This window comes from Rhagoletis zephyria, unplaced genomic scaffold, assembly GCF_001687245.7.
Source record: "Rhagoletis zephyria isolate East Lansing unplaced genomic scaffold, Rhagoletis_zephyria_1.1 Rzeph_scaffold_00085, whole genome shotgun sequence".
NCBI classification, from domain to species: domain Eukaryota; kingdom Metazoa; phylum Arthropoda; class Insecta; order Diptera; family Tephritidae; genus Rhagoletis; species Rhagoletis zephyria.
Genome location: NW_016157169.1, coordinates 135,557 through 155,921, shown reverse-complemented (window position 1 = coordinate 155,921; position 20,365 = coordinate 135,557). Strand labels below are relative to the sequence as shown.

The 20,365-nt window shown below is 34.2% G+C and overlaps 1 protein-coding gene across 1 annotated transcript; it reads right to left on the bottom strand.

Moving 5' to 3' along the window:
* Positions 1 to 4,366: 4,366 nt before the first annotated feature.
* Positions 4,367 to 12,747, bottom strand: LOC108373971 (tryptase-like). The gene is made up of 3 exons (XM_017629920.1): positions 12,554 to 12,747; positions 5,423 to 5,739; positions 4,367 to 5,347 (listed from the first exon to the last, which is right to left on the bottom strand). The coding sequence occupies exons 2-3, from the start codon at positions 5,732 to 5,734 to the stop codon at positions 4,481 to 4,483; spliced, it is 1,179 nt and encodes a 392-aa protein (XP_017485409.1). The 5' UTR covers positions 5,735 to 5,739; positions 12,554 to 12,747; the 3' UTR covers positions 4,367 to 4,480.
* Positions 12,748 to 20,365: the final 7,618 nt, after the last annotated feature.

Here is a 20,365-nt window from a genome sequence, read left to right as displayed (position 1 = left end):
TATAGTATATTCGCAATTAAATGAAATAAAATAGGATATAATACCTTTTTGAGAAAACAAAATGTGTATACTGAGAAAAAATAAAAAAAATTCAACTATATTATTAAGCAAGAAATTGTTAAAGAAGTAACACTGTTTCAGCTAAGGCAGTCAATATGGCGGAATTAGAGCGAGAAGTTGCCAACTGATAACACCTTGTATTATTGCATCATGCCTAATGGCAGCGTATGTACATATGTAAAAAAATATATACGTACATAAGTTGATTACAGTTAATGTGGATCTGTTTAAATTTGTTATCGATATTTTGATCGATTTTGCTATCGATTTTGTTATCGATATTTTTATGGATTTTTTTGTCGATATTTTAATCGATTTTGTCATCGATATTTTTATCGGTTTTGTTATCGATATTTTTATCGATTTTGCTATCGATTTTGTTATCGATATTTTTATGGATTTTTTTGTCGATATTTTAATCGATTTTGTCATCGATATTTTTATCGGTTTTGTTATCGATATTTTTATCGATTTTGTTATCGAATTTTGGATCGATATTATTATTGATTTTGCTTTCGATATTTTCGGAACTTATCGATATAATGATCGATATTTTTACCGATTTTGTTATCACTTTGTTATCGATTTTTTATCGATATTGTTACTGATTTTGCTATCGATATTTTCGGAACTTATCGATATAATGATCGATATTTTTATCGATTTTGTTATCGATATTTCTTATCGATTTTTTTATAGGTTGTATCGATTTTGTTATCGGTTTCGCTATCGATACTATCGTTTGAGCCATCGATATTGTTATCGCTTTTGTTATCGGTATTTTTATCGGTTTTTTTATCGATACTTTTATCGATTTTGCTATCGATATTGCCATCGCTTTTGTTATCGATATTTTTATCGATTATGTTATCGACTTAATTATCGATTTTGTAATAGATTTTGTTATCGACTTTGGAATCGATTTTATTATCGACTTTGTTATCGATTTTTTGATAGATTTTGTAATCGATTTAGTTATGGATTTTGTAATCGATTTTGCTATCGATATTATTATCGCATTTGTTATCGATAGTTTTTTCTTAGTTTATGCTTTCGTTTCTGACTTGGATATGCTCTTAACCATACCACGTATTATACGTTTAAATTTAGCGGGTGTATCTCCGATACAGCCTGCAGACCAAGACGAAGGTGCGGGACTATTCCTTTTTTCTATTAGGCGAAGCAAATGCCCTCTTGAAAGAATTTGCGATGTAAATTTTCTTCTGTAAAAAAATAAAAAATTGTTTTTAGATATACTTTCAACACGGTCAAGTTCAATGAAAATACCGAATTACCATTCAGTACTAAACTCAGCCCTTTAAGTTAATTCTTAAAAATCATGGTTGTATTTGATTTTTGAATTTACCTCAATGTAGAAAATTAAAAGTATAAAATCGAAAATACATCCAATAGCTGCGTTAGTAGGCTTACAAATTCTGTTTAGCATAGGGTGGCTAACTTTCTTTTGTTCTGAAACTTTGTAAAAAAATAACAAATTTTTTCTAAAATTTTCTGCATGCCAAACCACTTGTGTGATTTATGACTATGAAGGCAAACAACCTTTTTTGGAGGCGCCTTAATAAACCCGTCTCAGATATAAAACCGAAAGGATGACAAATATCACTTTTCGATGCACATACATACATATGCCATATAATGTGTCGCAACTATAGGGTTTTTCAAATTTGCACCGATATCTGAGAAACTAGGTCTGACACAGAAAACCCATTATGATATTCGGGATCAGGATAAAATTCCACGTTAGAAGAGTTTTATTTCATTCTTGGTGTTTTTTTTTATCGTGTAGTGTAATTAATGTGTGAATTAAATGGTTGTAAACCATTTTCCCTGCAATAAAACTAGTTTTATTGTCTACGCATATTTTCAATGAACACACATTTAAGTATTTATCTGAGATGCATTGCACGTAAGTACGTAACTAAATAAACATTATTGTTAAATCTCAATTTGAGATGCATTTGAGAATCGGTCTTTTTCTCAAAACCCAAGCGTTTCTTGTCAAATGCATCTCAAATAACCATTGATAGCGTTCTCAAACTAAAAGGCAATTTTTTTTTCAAACGGAGAAATATATAATTCTCAACTTTTTCTCAAACGTGAGAGGGGCGGAACGAAATGAAATCCAGTTTCTCTCATCGAAATATTTGTATAGTGTTTCCAATGATGCATGTAAAAGAAGCACACAGTTTTTATAGAAAAATATTTTTTTTTGTGATTTTTGCAATAAATCATTGCATTTATTTATGCATGAAGAATACAAACTTATTCTTCATTCGAAATTACTTGAATGGAGAATAAAAACGTTTTCCTCATTTGAAATTTCATGATAAAGAATGAAAATTTATTCTTCATTCGAGGTTATTTGAATGTTAAATAAAAATTTATTTTGAAGTTTTTTTATGATGTATTAAAATTTATTCGTCATTCGAGGTTACTTGAATGAAAATTTGTTTTTATCTTTTTTATTTAATTATTGAGTTTTCTGATTTTGCCAATTCCAGATTCTTACAAGCCTATTCTGCTTGTTACCGATCATTTTGTAACCAGCAAATTTTTTACCAAACATTGACACTTTTTCTTGCAACCACAATTCTAGGTACCTTGGTAACATTTTAATGTATTCGGCAATTCAGATATGAATTTTTATAGAAATTCTGATGTTGCATACATCACGGGGCAATATTTGGTTACCGGCTTATGGGATGGTAAAACAATTTACCGGTTACGAGTACGCAGAATGTGAAAGAGGTTTAAAAATTTACAGGAACTTTATTTACCGGTAACACAATATGTATTACCAATGCAAAATAGGCGTGTTGGAGTCACCTTTTTTAATCCACGTTATCAGTGCGCGCTACCATTACGCAGGCCTAGGTTTGAGCGCAGTTTCCGACCAATATCAAAAAATAAAAAACAAAAATGTTTTTTCTAATAGCCGTCGCCCTTTGGCACGCAACGGCAAACCCCCGAGTGTATTACTGTCATGAAAAACAGATTCTCATAAAAATACAATCGCCGGTCGTAGTCGGTGTAAAACTGTAGGTCTCTTCCCATTGCGGCACAAATCGAAGGAGAAGCTTGGCCTAATACTAACATATTGTGTAAGCGCCAAACCATTATTATTATTAACCTCAATGGCACCGTGCCACAGTTACACGCTAGGAAGGACAAGGTTGGGCTGGTTTTGGTATGAGGGAAAGTAGGTCAGCCTGTACATACTTAGCTCCCTTTATCCTAAGCCGGACTCCTTACAACCAGAGGGTGCTAGCATGGTTGCCACAATTGGTAACTTTCTACCAAAATTGGTAACTTTTAAACGGTTTGGTAACTTGGTAACTTTTATTTCATTTTGGTAACTTTTGCAACTAAACATCTATCTGCATTACTAGAAAGAAATGAATTATGTTATGAATGTGCGTAATTATAAAAACCCTTCGAGTTTCAGTGGCAGCACTACTGACACTTCTACAAAATTACTTCGATTAAAACAGACGGACAGACGGACATGGATAAATCAACTCAGCTCGACGTTCTGATCATATAAGTATACATTTTAATGGGTCTATCTCTTTTTGTTCTGGTACTTACAAACATCGGACCAAAGTTATAATACCATTTCATGCTCATGAAAGGTATAATTACACTGAAAATGGCACAACGCCGAAACCGATTTGTCTCCAAACAAAATTTGACAAGGGACGATGGAAAATCGTTCCACATTACATCATACTCCTACCCTGTCGGAAACACCAACAACGAAAATGAGAATAACGGCACAGGCAGTAATTAATTGATAGAAAAATATTTTCTAACAAAAAAAAAATTATTGTAATTGTCAATAGCATTTTCAATCTTGATAATTTATCAAGAAAATAGATCTAAACTTTTGTGCTAGAACTAGGAGTTCTTGATAAATTATCAAAAATTTACAAATTATAAAAACATTGAATTTATTAAGTGCACAGAGCCGGGCTGTAAGTATAATGAAATATAGCAGTGTTATTCAGTATATTTTTTTCTCACTGAAGAAGTGAAGATTTTGGTAGTGAAGATTTGGTAACTTTTGGTAACTTTTCTTAAGAGATTTTGGTAGAAAAAAATGTTGGCGAGTGGCAACCATGGGTGCTAGGTATATGGAGGTCGCCGTTATATAAGAGAGCTTTTATTGGTGACTATACAGTTTAAGCGGCGCAATACGTTCCTCAAAAGTGAACTATGAGGTTTTCTTTTGCCACTAATAAGTTCAGTTTCATGCCCAACACCGTTATTAATGGCTCATAAGTACTTGAAAAAGCCTTTAAATGAAGATATGTTTGTATTTATTGAAATAAAAGCACATCTAAGAATAAATAAAAGCTCACGCTAATAAAACAAGCAGCAAGGCCTCCGAAAAAATATGTCATGCAGTAAAATGCTTAAAATCAACTCCTCTCGCCCTCAGCTTCTCATTGATCCAACCGCGTAGGTATGGCACGTTCGCGTAGACGCCTGGAATATTTTCTTCGCCACAGCCCACACCCCACGATACAATACCAGCTTGATAGTAACGATCGGGTTGCTGTGGATCCGGGCATACCAGCGGTGAGCCACCGTCGCCTTTGCAAGTGTCCTTGCCCTTTTCGCCGCCGGCGCAAATAAAACTCTTGTCCAATTGAAAGAAGCGACTCAGGCGAGTGCGGCGTAGATTGGCTTGACAGGTGTCGTGCGGTACGATGGGCAATTCTATTTTTTTCAAAATTACCTGAAAAAGTCCACCTTTACCGAATTTGTCTTTACCCCAGCCGGCGGCAATGCAACGTGAGTGATCAAACGTTTTTTCAGCCGTAGGTAAGCAAATGGGTTGCACGTTCGGCGCCCAGATATAGGGTATCTCCAGTATTAAGAGTGCGATATCATTGGCGATTGTGCTGGGATTGAAGCCCTCATGACTGATGATTTCTTTCACATGGACATCTTGATGTAGCTGCGGCTCTTGATTGGTCTGCGTATCCCATTCACCGGCGCGTGCTATCAATGTAGTCGCTTCTTGATTCCAGACACAATGCGCAGCAGTTAGCACAACATTTGGTGCGATTACTGCACCCCCGCATTTGTAAATCTTAAAAGTGTTCTCGAGTGTGTAAATAGCGACCATCCAGGGAAATTCAGCAAATTCGGCTTCACCATCTTGAGCGCCAGATATTTTGAAAAATACACCATTCGAGTTGCGTGTGCCACAACCATTTTCTTGTACGTCTGGCACTATATCTGGCGGTGGTTGCGTCAACTGCGACAAAACGGAAATGGAGATTAATAAATTGGGAAGAGAAGAGAACATTGTGACAACTATATAAAGACCTACCTTTCCGAGTACGTTGCAGCAAGTTTCCAAATAACTACAGGGATTTTCATGGTCGATACGAATGTTGAGCATATCTTCGCCAAATATTTTAACGGTACCATCGGCCTTGCAAAGCGTGCGCTGAACACATTCTTTACCGAGTCCACAAATCTTTCCAATTGGTTCTGGATATTCATCCACTACCGGATTTTTGATGGTAGAATTAAAAATTTTATCTAATAATACTTCGACATCTATTCCCGTCTTAGATTGAGTTGTGTTTATCCAAAAAAACACTAAGCATATGGCGATAATTTTCAGTTGAGATGTCATTGTACCTGTAAAATAAGGTTATAGATATATATAATTACTTAGATCGTAGATTTTCAAGCTGTACATGTATGTAAAAAAATTGCGTGAAATTTTTCTTTAATGAGTCCGTGAAATCTGTGTGTGTAAAGCTAGATTTTGGGTTTTGCCCGATTGCTACTGAAACTAACCTAATTGCAGCGCCTAAAGAGGAAGCTCATTGATGTACTCATGGGCGTAGCCAGGTAGGGGCGGGGGGGTGCTCGAGCCCCCCGACCCCCCTAACTTTCAAATTTTCCTTATATATATATAAAATAGTACCCTGAAATGCCAGCTTAATAGGGTCGAAACTACTTCACCGATTTTGATTAAATTTACACAGGGACCGAACAGGGACAGTTATTTTTTTGTTTAAGTCACCTTGGCCAAATATTTATATAAAAGCCATTATCCAAATTAAACAAATTTTTGTATCAAATAAAAGAGGACGGAAATAGCTTGAAATAACCACCTCTATTTATATTTTTTTTTTTATAATTCAATACAAAAGAAATTCATATACCTGGCCCCAGCTTTGTTCTATGGTAATTAAATAACATTTTTTATTGGAATATTTTCCAGTAGGTGGCTTTCCTCGTTTAGAGTATTGCAGTTCTCTTTTATTTGATACCAAGCTTGTTTAATTTGTATAAGCGGTTTGTTTATTATCAGGAAATGACCTTTATATAAATATTTGGCCAAGGTGACTTAAAAAAAATAACTGTTAGTTTCGGTCGCTGAATTGTCAAAATTTGTTAAATTATTTGTGGTTCATCATGTTTGTTTGCTATCCGATAAATAGGTCCATAGTTAGTTATCGTCAAAATACATAATACCCATGTACGAAAAAACAAGAAGTTCCATATATGTAAAAGAAAAAACACAATAATAATAATAGTTCAATATTTAAGAAAAAACAACAACAATAGAATAATTCGTTTTCTAATTTTTTTCGCTATCGCTTAATACATATGTATAAAATAGAGTTTCCGATTGTTTAAAAAATTTCGATTAACTCTATTAATAAAAAAAATATGTAGCTTAACGGAAAATTTCTTCGAAGAGGTTAAACTAACCAGTATCTTAAAAATGACGTTCCTCATTTTTGGATATCTCCTTTAGTTGCCGCGATATTGAGTGTCGTTAATTTAGTAGAAATTTCGATCACATTTTGTCGAATTTCATACAAAGTTGATGTTGCCACACAAAGGTGAGGGACCTACAGTTTTACGCCGACTCCGAACGGCGATTGTGTTTTTATGAGAAGCTGTTTTCATGGCAGAAATACACTCGGAGGTTTGCCATTGCCTACCGGCGACAACTGTTAAGAAAAAACCTTTTTATAAGCTTTTATTTAACTTGGTCATCCCGCGCAAATCGCGGAAATTTCCAATCGATTTTAAACTGACTTCCCGACAAGTTAGAGACTTGAAATTTTCAGCATAGTTCCAATCACGATGACAATGCCATTTAATGTATAAATGAATTCCCCATGTGGTCCAGGGGTCTTGATTCAAAGGCGGTCAAAAAATAGTAAGATTTATGGCTAACAGAGCGTAATTTGCCAAAGAACGTAAAACCACTATAAAATGGTTAAACCTGCCGGCGATAGTGTAGCAAAGCTATTTGTGGCAAATCCTAAATATCACCCTAGTCTTGATATGAACCTCGTTCTAGGAATTAGAAGACTCCAGATGTCGCCCCGCCAGAAGCAGTTAAATATTGCGCCTAAATATATGCCATGCTACAGCGGAAATGGACGACACGCCATTTCTTTAAATAAAATTAACTGCTGTTATATGTACATATGTATGTTTATACAAAACGTAAGCAAACAACATTTTGCTTGCCAAGTCTTCTGTTCTCTTTCATTGCAAGTTGAATTACTTTAATATCAATCGCAAAATTTTTTAAATAAAATAAAATAACACTTTTTAATATACAACGCTTTTATAAATGGACTAAAAATTATAAAATAAAATAATGTAAAAAATATATTTTTTAAAAACAAGCTTTTATTTAACCTGTACAATCAAAGGAATAAAATGAAGTAGTGTAACAAAAGATTTTTTAGCAAGAAAATTTTGTCAAAACTGCACTAAAATGAATAAAATAAAATAAGTTAAGGTCTCGTTAAAGTTACTAAAAGCCATTTAGTGAAAGGAGTTATTCAAACTCTAATGAAAATTACTAACAATTTGTACTAATTTACTTCGTTTTTAAAAAAGCTTGTCGGCGAATTCAGCGTACATGCATAATTGGTTAGGTATGTATGTATGTATATGTATGTATGCAGATATTTAAATGCCGGTTTGCTATTCGCGCGACAAGCTTTTTTAAAAACGAAGTAAATTAGTACAAATTGTTAGTAATTTTCATTAGAGTTTGAATAACTCCTTTCACTAAATGGCTTTTAGTAACTTTAACGAGACCTTAACTTATTTTATTTTATTCATTTTAGTGCAGTTTTGACAAAACTTTCTTGCTAAAAAATCTTTTGTTACACTACTTCATGTTATTCCTTTGATTGTACAGGTTAAATAAAAGCTTGTTTTTAAAAATATATTTTTTACATTATTTTATTTTCTATAATTTTTTGCTCTGACCAGGGCTTGAACCCAGGCACTACGGAGTAGTAGCGCGCACTGCTAACCACTACACCACAGCGGCCGTCAAAAAAAAAAATTTAAAAGTGTATACAATTAAATTGGTAAGATAACGAAATCTTTGACTTAAACCGTCATCGGATAGGTGAATTTTCGTAACAAGTTTCGACAGGTTAGGTGTCACAAACCCCATTGAACAGGCACTAATAAAATTACGATGCTGGGGTTTAGTACACCCCACCTGTCAGATGCCAGGTTAAGTAGGGCTTGTTCGAGTTGCAATCACAACAGCTGTGTTGCACGATTTCTTAAAGTATCACGTTCGATGTGAAATTGTGGCAACATTGGCAAAAGCATCGCGTTCTAACTGTAAAAAATTCGGAAATTGTTGCGCGCAAAGTCAAGTAAATCGGCATCACAAATTTTTTGTTTGCACGATTGCTATGGAAGACGAAAGGTGAGCAAAATAGTTTATATTAAAATGTATTATTTTTAATTTATCATATACATATACATTATCTAACAATATTTGTGTTTATTGTATATTTCAGTGAAAACCTGAGCAGCACTTTAAATAAATTGCTAATACGGTGTCGGCTAGATATGGAGCCGGAATTCGTTGCAGGAAAAAAGAAAAAATCGGTCCTCTGGGGCAAAGTCCTGGTGAAAATGAAAGAGGTGAACCCTGAAATCACGCAGTCGAAAGAAGTGATCCAAAGAAAGTTTTTGAACTTGCTGGCGTCATATAAAAGGATCAAAAAGCGGAACAACTCAACTGGGAGGGATGCCACAACATGGGATTTTTATGATGACTTCGATAATGTGTATGGCAGGCGACACTCCATTCAACCTCCAGAGCAAAATCTGCAGTCCTCTCTTCCAGGATTGAGTGAAATAAATGTTAATGAAAATGAGAGTGATTCGGATGGAAGAGACTTTGAAACGAGTGTTGCAAGCACGCCAAGAAAACGCAGTAAGCCTTCAGCAAATGAAACACTTGTATTCTTCAAGGAAGAAGCTGCCAATGAACAAAAGCGCCATGAGGAAGTATTGAAGTTGGAAAAAGAAAAATTGGAAATTGAAAAGGAGAAAATTAAAGCCATGGAGGAGTTGAGAAAAGTGTTAGAGATGAGGACGCGGAACTGAGTCATATAACAAAACTTTATTTTTTTTTAATTTATCTGAATTGAATGTGACTTTATTTAATAACATAAACGGAGAAATTAATTTTGTTTAAAAAAAGTTTATCTGAAATGAATATGATTTTATTTAATAATTTATGTAGTGCAAATATGTATATGCATACAAATGTAGACATTAAAAATAAAAATGAGTTCAATGTAACAAAAGGAAAATGTGTGCATGTACATATGTAAATAAAAACCATTATGAAACAAATAACATCTTTAAATTATTTCTTTTTTCAACGCCTTCATTAGTGTCATTGATGTTTTCCGGTAATTCGATTTCTGGATTATTTCCATCTTCTAAATTTACAAACGTATTCTCAACTTCGAAATTTGTTGTACTATTTCGTATTATGAAATTATGTAAAATTGAACAAGCTAACACGACTTTTGAAATATCTTTTTGAGATTTCACATCTATGTGATTTAAAATCTTAAACTTCTGCCTTAAAATTCCAAAGGCTTGCTCAATAAAAACGCGAGTAGAACTTAAATAGTAATTAAACTGCTTCTCTTCTCTTGACAAATGTCCATTATCTCTGTATGGAACCATTATGTATTTGGAAAGAGGATATGCTGAGTCTGCTAAAATTACAGCATCTTTAGCTAGATGAATCTGTCCAGAAGCTATTCCTTTGTAAAGTGGGCTATTTTTCCACACGTTAGCGTCGTGGCAGCTGCCCGGAAAGCCGATAAAAACATCCAAAAAACGAAAGGCGCTGTGGCATATGGCCTAGAAATATGATACCAACTTATATAATTTTTTTTTAAAGAAATATTTTGGAAACGCATACCTGCATAATTATTGAATAGCTTCCTTTTCGATCATAATAGCTTATGGCATCTGTCCTCGGGGTGTTTATGTGGAAATGGGTTCCATCCAGGCACCCTACTACAAATGGAAAGGAGTTCACCCGGCTTTCTTGGAAATCTTCGATGATCTTGGTCTGCTGAGAAGCAGATGGCCAAGAAATCTCGTTTTTAAGCTTACATATAGCTTCAACGGTTTTAAAAAAGACTTTGTGGGCTGTTCCTTTTCCAATACCAAATCTGTCAGAAAGTTCACGATAGGTGACCCTACTATTGCCCAGTTTCCATAATGTTATGTGCAAGCTTTGCTCCAATGAGTACTCACCGGGAGCATTTGAAAAAAATGGTTCGAGTTCAGTCTTCAATTTCTATAAATATACCTATTACAATTTTTTATTTCAAAATCAAAGTCACACAACTTACACTAAATGTTTCACGGGACATCCGAAAATGTGTAAAATAAATGTCATTTGGATACAATTTAATCGTTTTAAAAAAGTGAACCGTTTTCGTCACATTTCTCCTCCGACACAATTCCTGTCTCATCCAATTTCTTTTCTTTATGCGCTTCATTCTTTTTTTTGCCATTATCATAAGAAAATTACCGTCCGTTTCGAAATTATCCAGCAAAATATTTATAGAAAACTCCATTATTTTTAATTTGCGTATTAATTTTTGTCAATCTATGCAAAACAAGCGCTGAACATCAGAAAAGTATCAGCTGAGCAGTTGCACCAGGGTTGCAAACGACAATCAGAGCGGCAGTATTGCCGCTTTTATTACGTGCCTCGAACAAGCCCGTAGTCATATTTTGACGCCAAAATTTTCCGACATATTTTGACACAACTTTATCTCCTTTATCTTATTTGATAAAAGTTTCTAAACAACATCACACTGTGACTGCCAAAATATACAATCGTACAAATTTACCAATTTGTTTGATCCCTGCTTTAGAAACATTATTCATTAGCGTTATCACCAATCTCAAAAATTAAGGCTAAAATTTTTAAGCTAAATGAAATACTACGGGATGGACTCCAAACGAAAGGTTTTTGAAAAAAAAAGATTCAATAAAATCAAATTACTTAGTTTTTTCACCTTTACGAAAACTACCGTTACATGTTAAGCAGGGGTGGTTTTACCCGTATTTCAAATTTCTGCGATAGTATGTTCAATTATATTTAATAAGGTAAACTTCTAGTAATGTTACTTATTTTCAAGGGGATTGTTGTGAGTATAAATTTTGAATAAACTACCGTCCTTAAATTTCGAAATATCGAATTTCAGCATTTCTGAAATTTACCGTTATATGAAAAGTGAGCGTAATTTTAGTACGATTTAAAAAATGTTCAACGTTTTGCTTTTATGTGTCAAGCACAATAATCTTACTAAGTTTGGTACAAGTTGGTCAAACGCTTACCGAGATACACCTATGTGGTCCTAAGTGTGCATTTCCACGCCAATTTTCCAAATATTTGATCAAATTACCCATAGTACATTTTAGAGGCCAATGAGCGAGAACTTTTGAAACTTCCAGGATTACCTGTCCTTTGTATAACAGGAAACGCTCATCGTGTGAGGGGCGAATCTACTCTGCTTCACAAGAATCGAAAAAGTTACCAAACTGAAAAGTAAATACCAAAGCGGTAATGCTGCATCAAATCACAAATAAAATTTATTTTTTGATTTTTGATTTGATCAATTTAAAATCACTCAGTCCAGGGTTATGTGATGTTATCGAATGTTATGTTTAGTAGATCAAAACATACAACTAGAAGGATTATGGAACGATAAGCAAAAAAAGCAAGGGAAGTTTGACTTCCGTAGCGCGGCTCAGGCGTACCCTTTTTGTTTGTTTTTGTAGTGATTTTTAATTGAAATTAAAAAATCTACAGCGCTTAAGCAAATTCCTAAATCAACTCTTCGGCTCCTCTGCCATAAAGATTTTAGAGTTATAAAAAAAGTTTTCCAGTACGGACTGTCCATAAGCTCGTTACAAAGGAGGCTTGTCCGTTTATCATTTTCGAATTAACATCACTTCAATAATGTTTTAATTAACAAATATAAATTAGTAGATACATATAAATAAGTCTTCTGATTTAAGTAATCTAGGTTAGAAGTTCACAGATATTTATGGTTTACAAACACATATGTACATGTATATATATATATATATATTTATAACAATCTGTTTAACTCACTTATATGCGTGATTACCCTCGTAAGTGTCAACAACGATTTAGAACTGTTTTGATTTATATATGTAGATCAGACCTGAGAACACCGCGACGTTTTAAACTAAACTGAGAGGACGAAGCTTAATTTTTGTGTTCATACCTATGAACATCAATGAAGGTACATATGTAAATATGTACCTACATTTATATGAAATGCCTTTGCCGCTGATAGCCACTGTTCATGCTAAAAATTAATTAGAAAACTGTATTTAATAAGAATTTATAGAACATATCATTTAGAAGATTGCAATGCCGCATCCGGATAAAAGTAGTTTCCGTCACCGGTTCAAATGAAGAGATTTCAAAAATGACGTCTATTTAGCAATGTCTATTTTCTGCTCGCTACAGGGCACAGAAATACTTGATGGCCACATTTTTTGCTAAAGGGGTTAGTGGGCGAGATTCTTTTGCGCCTTGATGCTGCCTCACAAATAGAGGGAGCTACCACAGTTTTATATCATGGCAGAAGTATTAATGTACGAAGGTTTTCCATTTCTTATCATTTGAATTGAAAAATCAGCATGTCGTATGCAGCGGAAATGATGGGGACGGTAATGCCTTCCAATTGCCATGCTTTAATATTGACTTTCAGTTAATGAAACTTGCTAAGCTGACGTTTGGGAATAACATTTATATTAAGATTAATATAACGATGGAAGTAATAGAGAATATGTAAATGAAGATAAGGGTAAAGGAAAGGTAAAAATAAATACTAAGATAAATTAAGAAAGAAGGATAAATATGTATGTACAAAGGAAAATGCAAAGAAATAACGCTAAAGAAAAGGATAGACATAGAGACAAATATAGAGATGGAGAGAAAGAGAGATATTTATAAAAAAGAAGATAAAGATAAAAGTCCACTTTAACTCAACTCAACACACCTCATCTAAACTCACCTTATTTAACAGTAACCCACCTCATCTCAACTCACCTCACTTTACATTATTCCACCTCATCTCATCTCACCCCATTTTACATTGTCCCTCCTCATTTCAACTCACCTCATCTCAAAAGATGTTCCACATGCATAGCGCAGCTCAGGGGAACAAATTTTTTTTCTGTTCAGATTTTTAATGTTTCAGTAGTGAAAAATACCAAAATTAAAAGCGATGTAGATTTAAAAATGCCTTAGAACATTCTTAAAATCATATGTTAATTGTATTTAGAACTTCTTTGGCACAATTACGAAATTTTGATTTAAGGGCTTTTGGTTTATAACGTATATTTATTTAAATATGCCTGCAAATCATTGTAAAATTACTAAATATTTTCCTGTATCGATAATGTTTTACATACACAAATATTATATTATGTATTTATTGAAAATTATAGTGCACGCTGCCTTTAATCTTATCAGTTTGGGAAAACCTATTCTTTCATTTAAATCAAATGCACGTGCTCGATTGATCAATGTTACAATTCTTCCGCCGCAAATACGTACGTATGTTTCTCCAAGTACTCTGCATCCATCGCAGCCAAGTGTGCAGAAGTGCATGCTAACATTCAGAATTTATTAAGGTCAAAGTACCTGTGTCAAATATGTACATAAGTATGTATGTAGTTATTTTTATTCAAGTTTGTGTATGTTTAAGTACATTAGACCAGGTCGATTCTCGCGCGACTTTGGCTGATTTTAGGAGGTATTTTCACCGAAAATTTTTATGACGCCAAAATCCACGCCAAATATACATTCAAACTAAAAGCGCAAACAGTCAACGACGTAGCGTAAACGTACGCAACAGCATACTAAATTTATGCCTTGGTTATAATGGACGGATAAGGATCTATTGATTTTAGATTGTTCCGTTTTACGTTACGTTACGTGAATTATAACCATTTGCATTCATTTCACATACAATAGATAATTAAGTGACAGTTCCCTCCGTTCCGTTACTTTCATTATAACCCAGGCATTACTGTTGATAGAGAGAGAGAAGCAACAGCAACGTCAACAGCATGCGGTGGGGAGTTTTTGTTATTACGCGAATCCCATAAGGTAGATCGTGTCTGCGTCAACCTACGTCTACGCTACGTCGCTGACTGTTTGCGCTTTAAGTGGGGTAATTACCAGCTTTTTTTGCGACCTATTCTAATGCATATGTACGCGTAGGCACACACATATCTACATATACATTTATGTACATATATACAGTTGCTTGTATACAGTGAATTCGATTTCTATATGTAACGCAGGGAACGAATTTTACTTTCTTTCTGCAGTAATTTAAGTGAACGTGTGGCACACTTTTAAAAGAAAGAAATGCGTAAAGGTAGATATACAACAAATCGAAGACTAAAAGCCAAAGTAACAGCAATGACAATACCACCTACAAGTTCAAACAAAACTCAGTACTTCACAATACAGCGTATAAGCGCGAAATCGGTTATCAGTTTTGCGCATGCGCATGTTGAGTATTCGAGTTGAATTTAAGTGAATTTACAAAGCCTTGGTAGAGAGGTCAGTACTTACTGTTCGATGTTTACCATAAATTATTTTATTTCTATATTAAATGAAAATTTCGAGAAATGACTAAAATCTTTAATTATTTATCTGTTTTAATCAGTTAAAACAAACAAAATAAAATTAGAAAAAAAAAATGTTTGTGGATCCCACGCGCGACTGAAGAGAAACTTTTTCTTTCTCTATTACCGGTTTTACTATAGTAATAGTGAATCTGCATGGTGTTAAAACGCCAAAATTGAATTTAACATTTTAAATAGGTGGCAACCCTTTTCAACAACCAAAAAAATATTCCATATGTTGGTCAGAGTTGTAAGCGATCCATGTGCCAAATCCCATCTAAATCCAGCCGTTTCTGAGTAATGATTGGGTTTCTCTAATTTTAAATCGCCCTCTACCAATAAAAAAAGTTCTAGTTTCAAAAAATAAAACATTATTTCACATTTACATGCCAAGCTCTTTAATTTGATATCTCGTGTTTGAAATTCGATGGAACGGTGCAGACCTGATGACCTTCGCAAAAACTGCCTTTGCGAATTATACATATGTATGTATATGTATATTTGTATATAAATATGTAGCTAGATAGATATGACTTTTCGAATAGGTGGCAGCTAAAGCTTTCATAAAACTCCTTCGTTGGACACTCATACGTATATATATCATACATATATTGTGCACAATTTAACTTAATTCGACTTTCCAAATAGGTGGCAACCCATTTAAAAAGTATTTTTAAAATTTGATCTTATTAAGTCTCTTTCGTCTGACAAATTTCAATTAAATGATGAATGAAGTTGAATTTAGTTTTTTAAACATGCGGCAACACTCCTAACTATAGTTCGGTAATAAAGCCTTTTCAAACCAATTTCGATTGGTTAAGTTATTTAATACTTTGAATCTGATTTCAAATTTTTGAACAAGTGGCAACCCTCTTCAGACACACAGAAACTAAAGATTTTTAACACTTCCGTTTGACAGCCATATTTTAATATTTCGTAGTTTTTAATTTGAAAATATTTGAAGAGTGTTGCAATCTGTTTGAAAAGCCGAATTTAACCAAATGGTGTAGTTAAATTCGGCTTTTCAAACAGATTGCAACACTCTAAATTAAAACCTATTTAAATCTCATTTGCCTGACACCCATATTTTGATACATACTTGAATTACCTAATTTTCTAAATTCAATTTGAATATGTCTTTTTAAACAGGTGGCAACCCTCTTACATGTCTTTTAGTAATATATGCTTTTCAACCCCATTGATACATATCTCTTAATAATTCATCGAACTTATTAAATAATTTGAATGTAACTCTTTAAGCACTTGGCAACCCTCCTGTTCAAACAACATGTAACTACACGATTAACATTTTAACCCTCTAGCTGCCTTTTTTGACCAACTTAATTCTTAATTTACGCTCATCTGCATCCATACTGGCACCAACCCAATTCGATAAAGCGCTATATTGCTGTCACGTTCCTTTGTATGACGTTTTCGCCCATGGTCAGCCTTAGTAAAACCATTTTATGGAACATTTCAACCCTCTAGCTGCCAAAGCCACTTTTGTGTTCCCTGATCAGAGAACCGATAGCGAAATTGATTACGTGATTTGAGGCGCTTTGGCGTTCTTGACTTGAACTCTATCCGAGGAGTCAACATCAAATCCGTTCCACTACCCTCTACAGTTAAAATCCGCAACTGCCGCTGTGCGAAGAAGAACGATCGTCAGGCAGCGCGACGAAATTTCAACGCAGTGATAACACCGTGCCAGAGTAAATTTTACACACAGAAAATGAATATAGTCGTGAAACTATGAATATAGTCCTCTCTGACGTCAGGATTTTTTTAAAGAACTTTGGTATTTAAAAAATAGGATTATTTCAAAAAGTTATTTTAAACATTCTGTGTAATGTAGTAAAATGAGGGTATCAAATATGAGAAACCATTCTGTAGAATAAAAGCAGAATAAATTTTTCATAAGGACGAATGGGTATAGAAGATGTGCTTTACAAATTTTGTTCTTAAAATTCCTTGAGAATTGACAATATTTAGTTTTGAAAAAATTATTGTTTGAGGACTAATATATATACGACTACATCACCGAATTTCGCCCTGCAAACTTTATTAACTTTAAACAGATAAAGTTTATTATAAGCGCATATTCAATAATCCTTGTAAACCGAAAAACTTGATTGTTTTTAAATTCAACAGAACTTTTTCTTTCATTTAGTACCCATATTATTATTCTACGTTGCACTGATAATAACTTTTTGAATTAATGACATCTTTAAAATTTCGAAGTCTTTTAGAAGAAAATCTTGGCGTCAGAGTGAAAAGCTAAAAACGCAGTTTTAATATATTTGGCCACAGATATCGATTCTTTCGTGTGTTTTGATTTTTTTTGTTTTGCTTTCATCGCACGGTGTAATGAACAGCCGGAAAATTTTCACAACCCATACTCAATCCCGCTTAAAAAGGAACAAGTAAATCCGGAAAAGGAAGAGGGAAATAATACGAATTTTTCAAAAGGAAAAATGTTTATTTAGTTATTTGTTTATTTTATCAACAAAAAAATATATATGAAAAATATATACATTCATCATATAAGCAGTATAGCAATAACCACAAAACCAATTCATAACAACGAAGAATGCGTGAGGAAACATTAAAAAGAAATTTTCATGAGGAGCCTGCAATTATATCAAAGAAAGAGCACATCGACAACAGAGTACGCCTATAATCTAAGTACATACATGAGATTTATCAATAAACAACAAGAACGATAAGAAGGGATAGAGTCTACAAATTCCATCAAGCGCAAAGCAAAGCATATAAAAGCCCTCTTAACATACCCTAATATATTCACATAAACTTTATAAAAAGGTCTCCAAACAAACACCACGTACTCCAACCTCAACCGAACTAAAGACGAGTACAACAGTTTGCGAGTATACAGATCGGAAAATGAAGAACAATTGTTTTTAGCGGCACATTTGAAAAACAGTAAGACGTAGGCAACAAAACTAACCAGTTTTGCATACGGCCATTTACCGATGTTCAGGAACAAACGATTACGCACAAACCAAACCAGTTATCAAGCTCACCCTGGAGATTGAATGGTTCCTCTAGATATTTCGTTTCATAATATATCTTCAGGTCATTTGCATATAGATGGAAATTACTTTAAAAATACAGTAAGAAATATCATCAGTAAAGGAGACGAATATTAACGGGCCTAAGGCACTACCCTGGGGAACATCAGAGAAGGCAACAAAAGAATAAAATGATACAAAACAAACGGCACAGCGTCAATTATCCAGATACGATAAAATCCACTTCAGAAACTTAGAATGAAAGGCTAGACCTACAAATTCAGCTAACAATATACGATGAAACACCCTGTCAAAAGCCTTAGAAAACTCGGTGTGTATTGCATCATATTGGAATCAATTTTGAAAGGTTTCCAAAGAGTCCGCTGCAAAAGCAACAAATGTTTTACAGCCAAACATATCTTGTTTTTAACTATGCACTCAAACAGTTTTGATATCGTGGTAAGCTTGGAAATCGCTCTAGCTTCAATTTCCAGTCATAAAGGAAAACTCCCGCAGATGGTGACAGGTTAAAAATGTAACTCAAAGGTACGTTTAGTGCAGGACAAACTTTAAATAAAATAACCGATAGGCCATCTATATCAGTGTTAGTTGATAGTTTAAGGACCATTTACTCAAAGCCTGGTTGCCACTAATCTCCGGTTAAATATCGTTACCGACGTCTTCGACTCCATGCGTATAACAGAGTGTCGATAACGTGGATAACGTGGATAACGATGTTTAACCGGAGATTAGTATCAACCAGGCTTTGAGTAAATGACCCTAAGGTGATTAAATGCCATTAACTAAGGCGAATTCATATAAGGTGGTAGCGGTAACCCAGAAAACAAAAATTACACTAACAAATTACACACACAGTGGCAATAAGAACATAACTTATTTACAACAAACACATCATTTTGATAATCAGTACAACCGCAGCGAAAATCTTATAGCCCCGTCAGAATGAGTACTTTGCGTACGTGACGCTCAAGGCTGAAACTGACAGTTGAGTAGACTGTGTGTGTTTGCATAGAGTTCGCCAGATTGGCAACTCTTGCGTCGAAGGACCCAACGAACGTTAGCCAATACTCAACTTTTGACGCACGTAAGTCCGTCACTGCTGACAGTTGTATAACCTCACGTTTACACAAGTCAAGACAAATGAGAATAAGCATTAATTGTCACATTGTTTGAGTAAAGTAGCCATCCAGATAATAAACTGTCTTCCAAAAGCCAGGGAAAGTGACGAAGACATCAAGAGAATTGTGAATATATTAGTATACAAAGTTGAATGTTTTGCTATTGTATCTGAAAATTTGACTTGTGTAAACCCCAAGTATGCGGTCATAAGGAACAGCTGATTTTTGTTTGCAGACGCAACACTTTCATTGTGGCGTATCTCTACGGCACGTACGTCAATTCTTTCGCATACTTTTCCGTTATTGGCGTACAAGTACCCATTCTGACGGGCCTATTAATTCATCTTGCCGTTACATATGTCTGCCAAACCTAATTTCCCAAAAGTTGATAGAGTATCTAAATTTGACAAAACATCTTCAGAGCCCAAATCATTATCAGATTTATCCGAATTAACGCAACAATTTAGAAGATAGTTTTGGATTTCCTCTCCCATTCGGTTTGCATTCATACGCATTTCTATGTGCGTTGATTTGGCGTTCATACATACATATTACTCACATAGCAAGACTCTCCTTCGATGGGCTCATTTGGTCATAAAAATGTGCTCTGTGAAAAAAATAAAAAAAAATGTGATAATGGAAAGACTCTAAAGTTATGCAAAAATGCTCTATAACCTCCATACCTTACGATATATGAAAATTACGTAGCCACATTGTATCTACATTTTAATGATTAAGCGTATGTAACTTAAGAGCTCTTGATGCACGTCTTCCCATTACCCGATTTTGAAAATTTTTCCCAGACCACGTTTTTATTACCAAACGAACTCATCTAGGGGGAGTTTTGCTTTATAACTTACAAAAAAATTTTCTCCATACAAATAAGGCGCATACTAATGTACATACACACATACATACATATGTACATTGATTTGTGGGTGCAAGCGTGTCGCCAATTGATTATTAATATTTAATTTTCGATTTCGTTTTAAACCAAAATGTATTCACAAAATTAACATACCGACGCACACATTTACGAGTATGCAGAAAAGAAAGTTCAGACTGTAGAATGACTACCAC

Excerpts from the sequence above, each read along its gene's own strand:
- LOC108373971 (XM_017629920.1), bottom strand. The coding sequence starts at position 5,734 with ATGACATCTCAACTGAAAATTATCGCCATATGCTTAGTGTTTTTTTGG. Across the intron at positions 5,348-5,422 it reads GCTGCAACGTACTCGGAAAG|TTGACGCAACCACCGCCAGA; the intron begins GTAGGTCTTTAT and ends GTTTTGTCGCAG.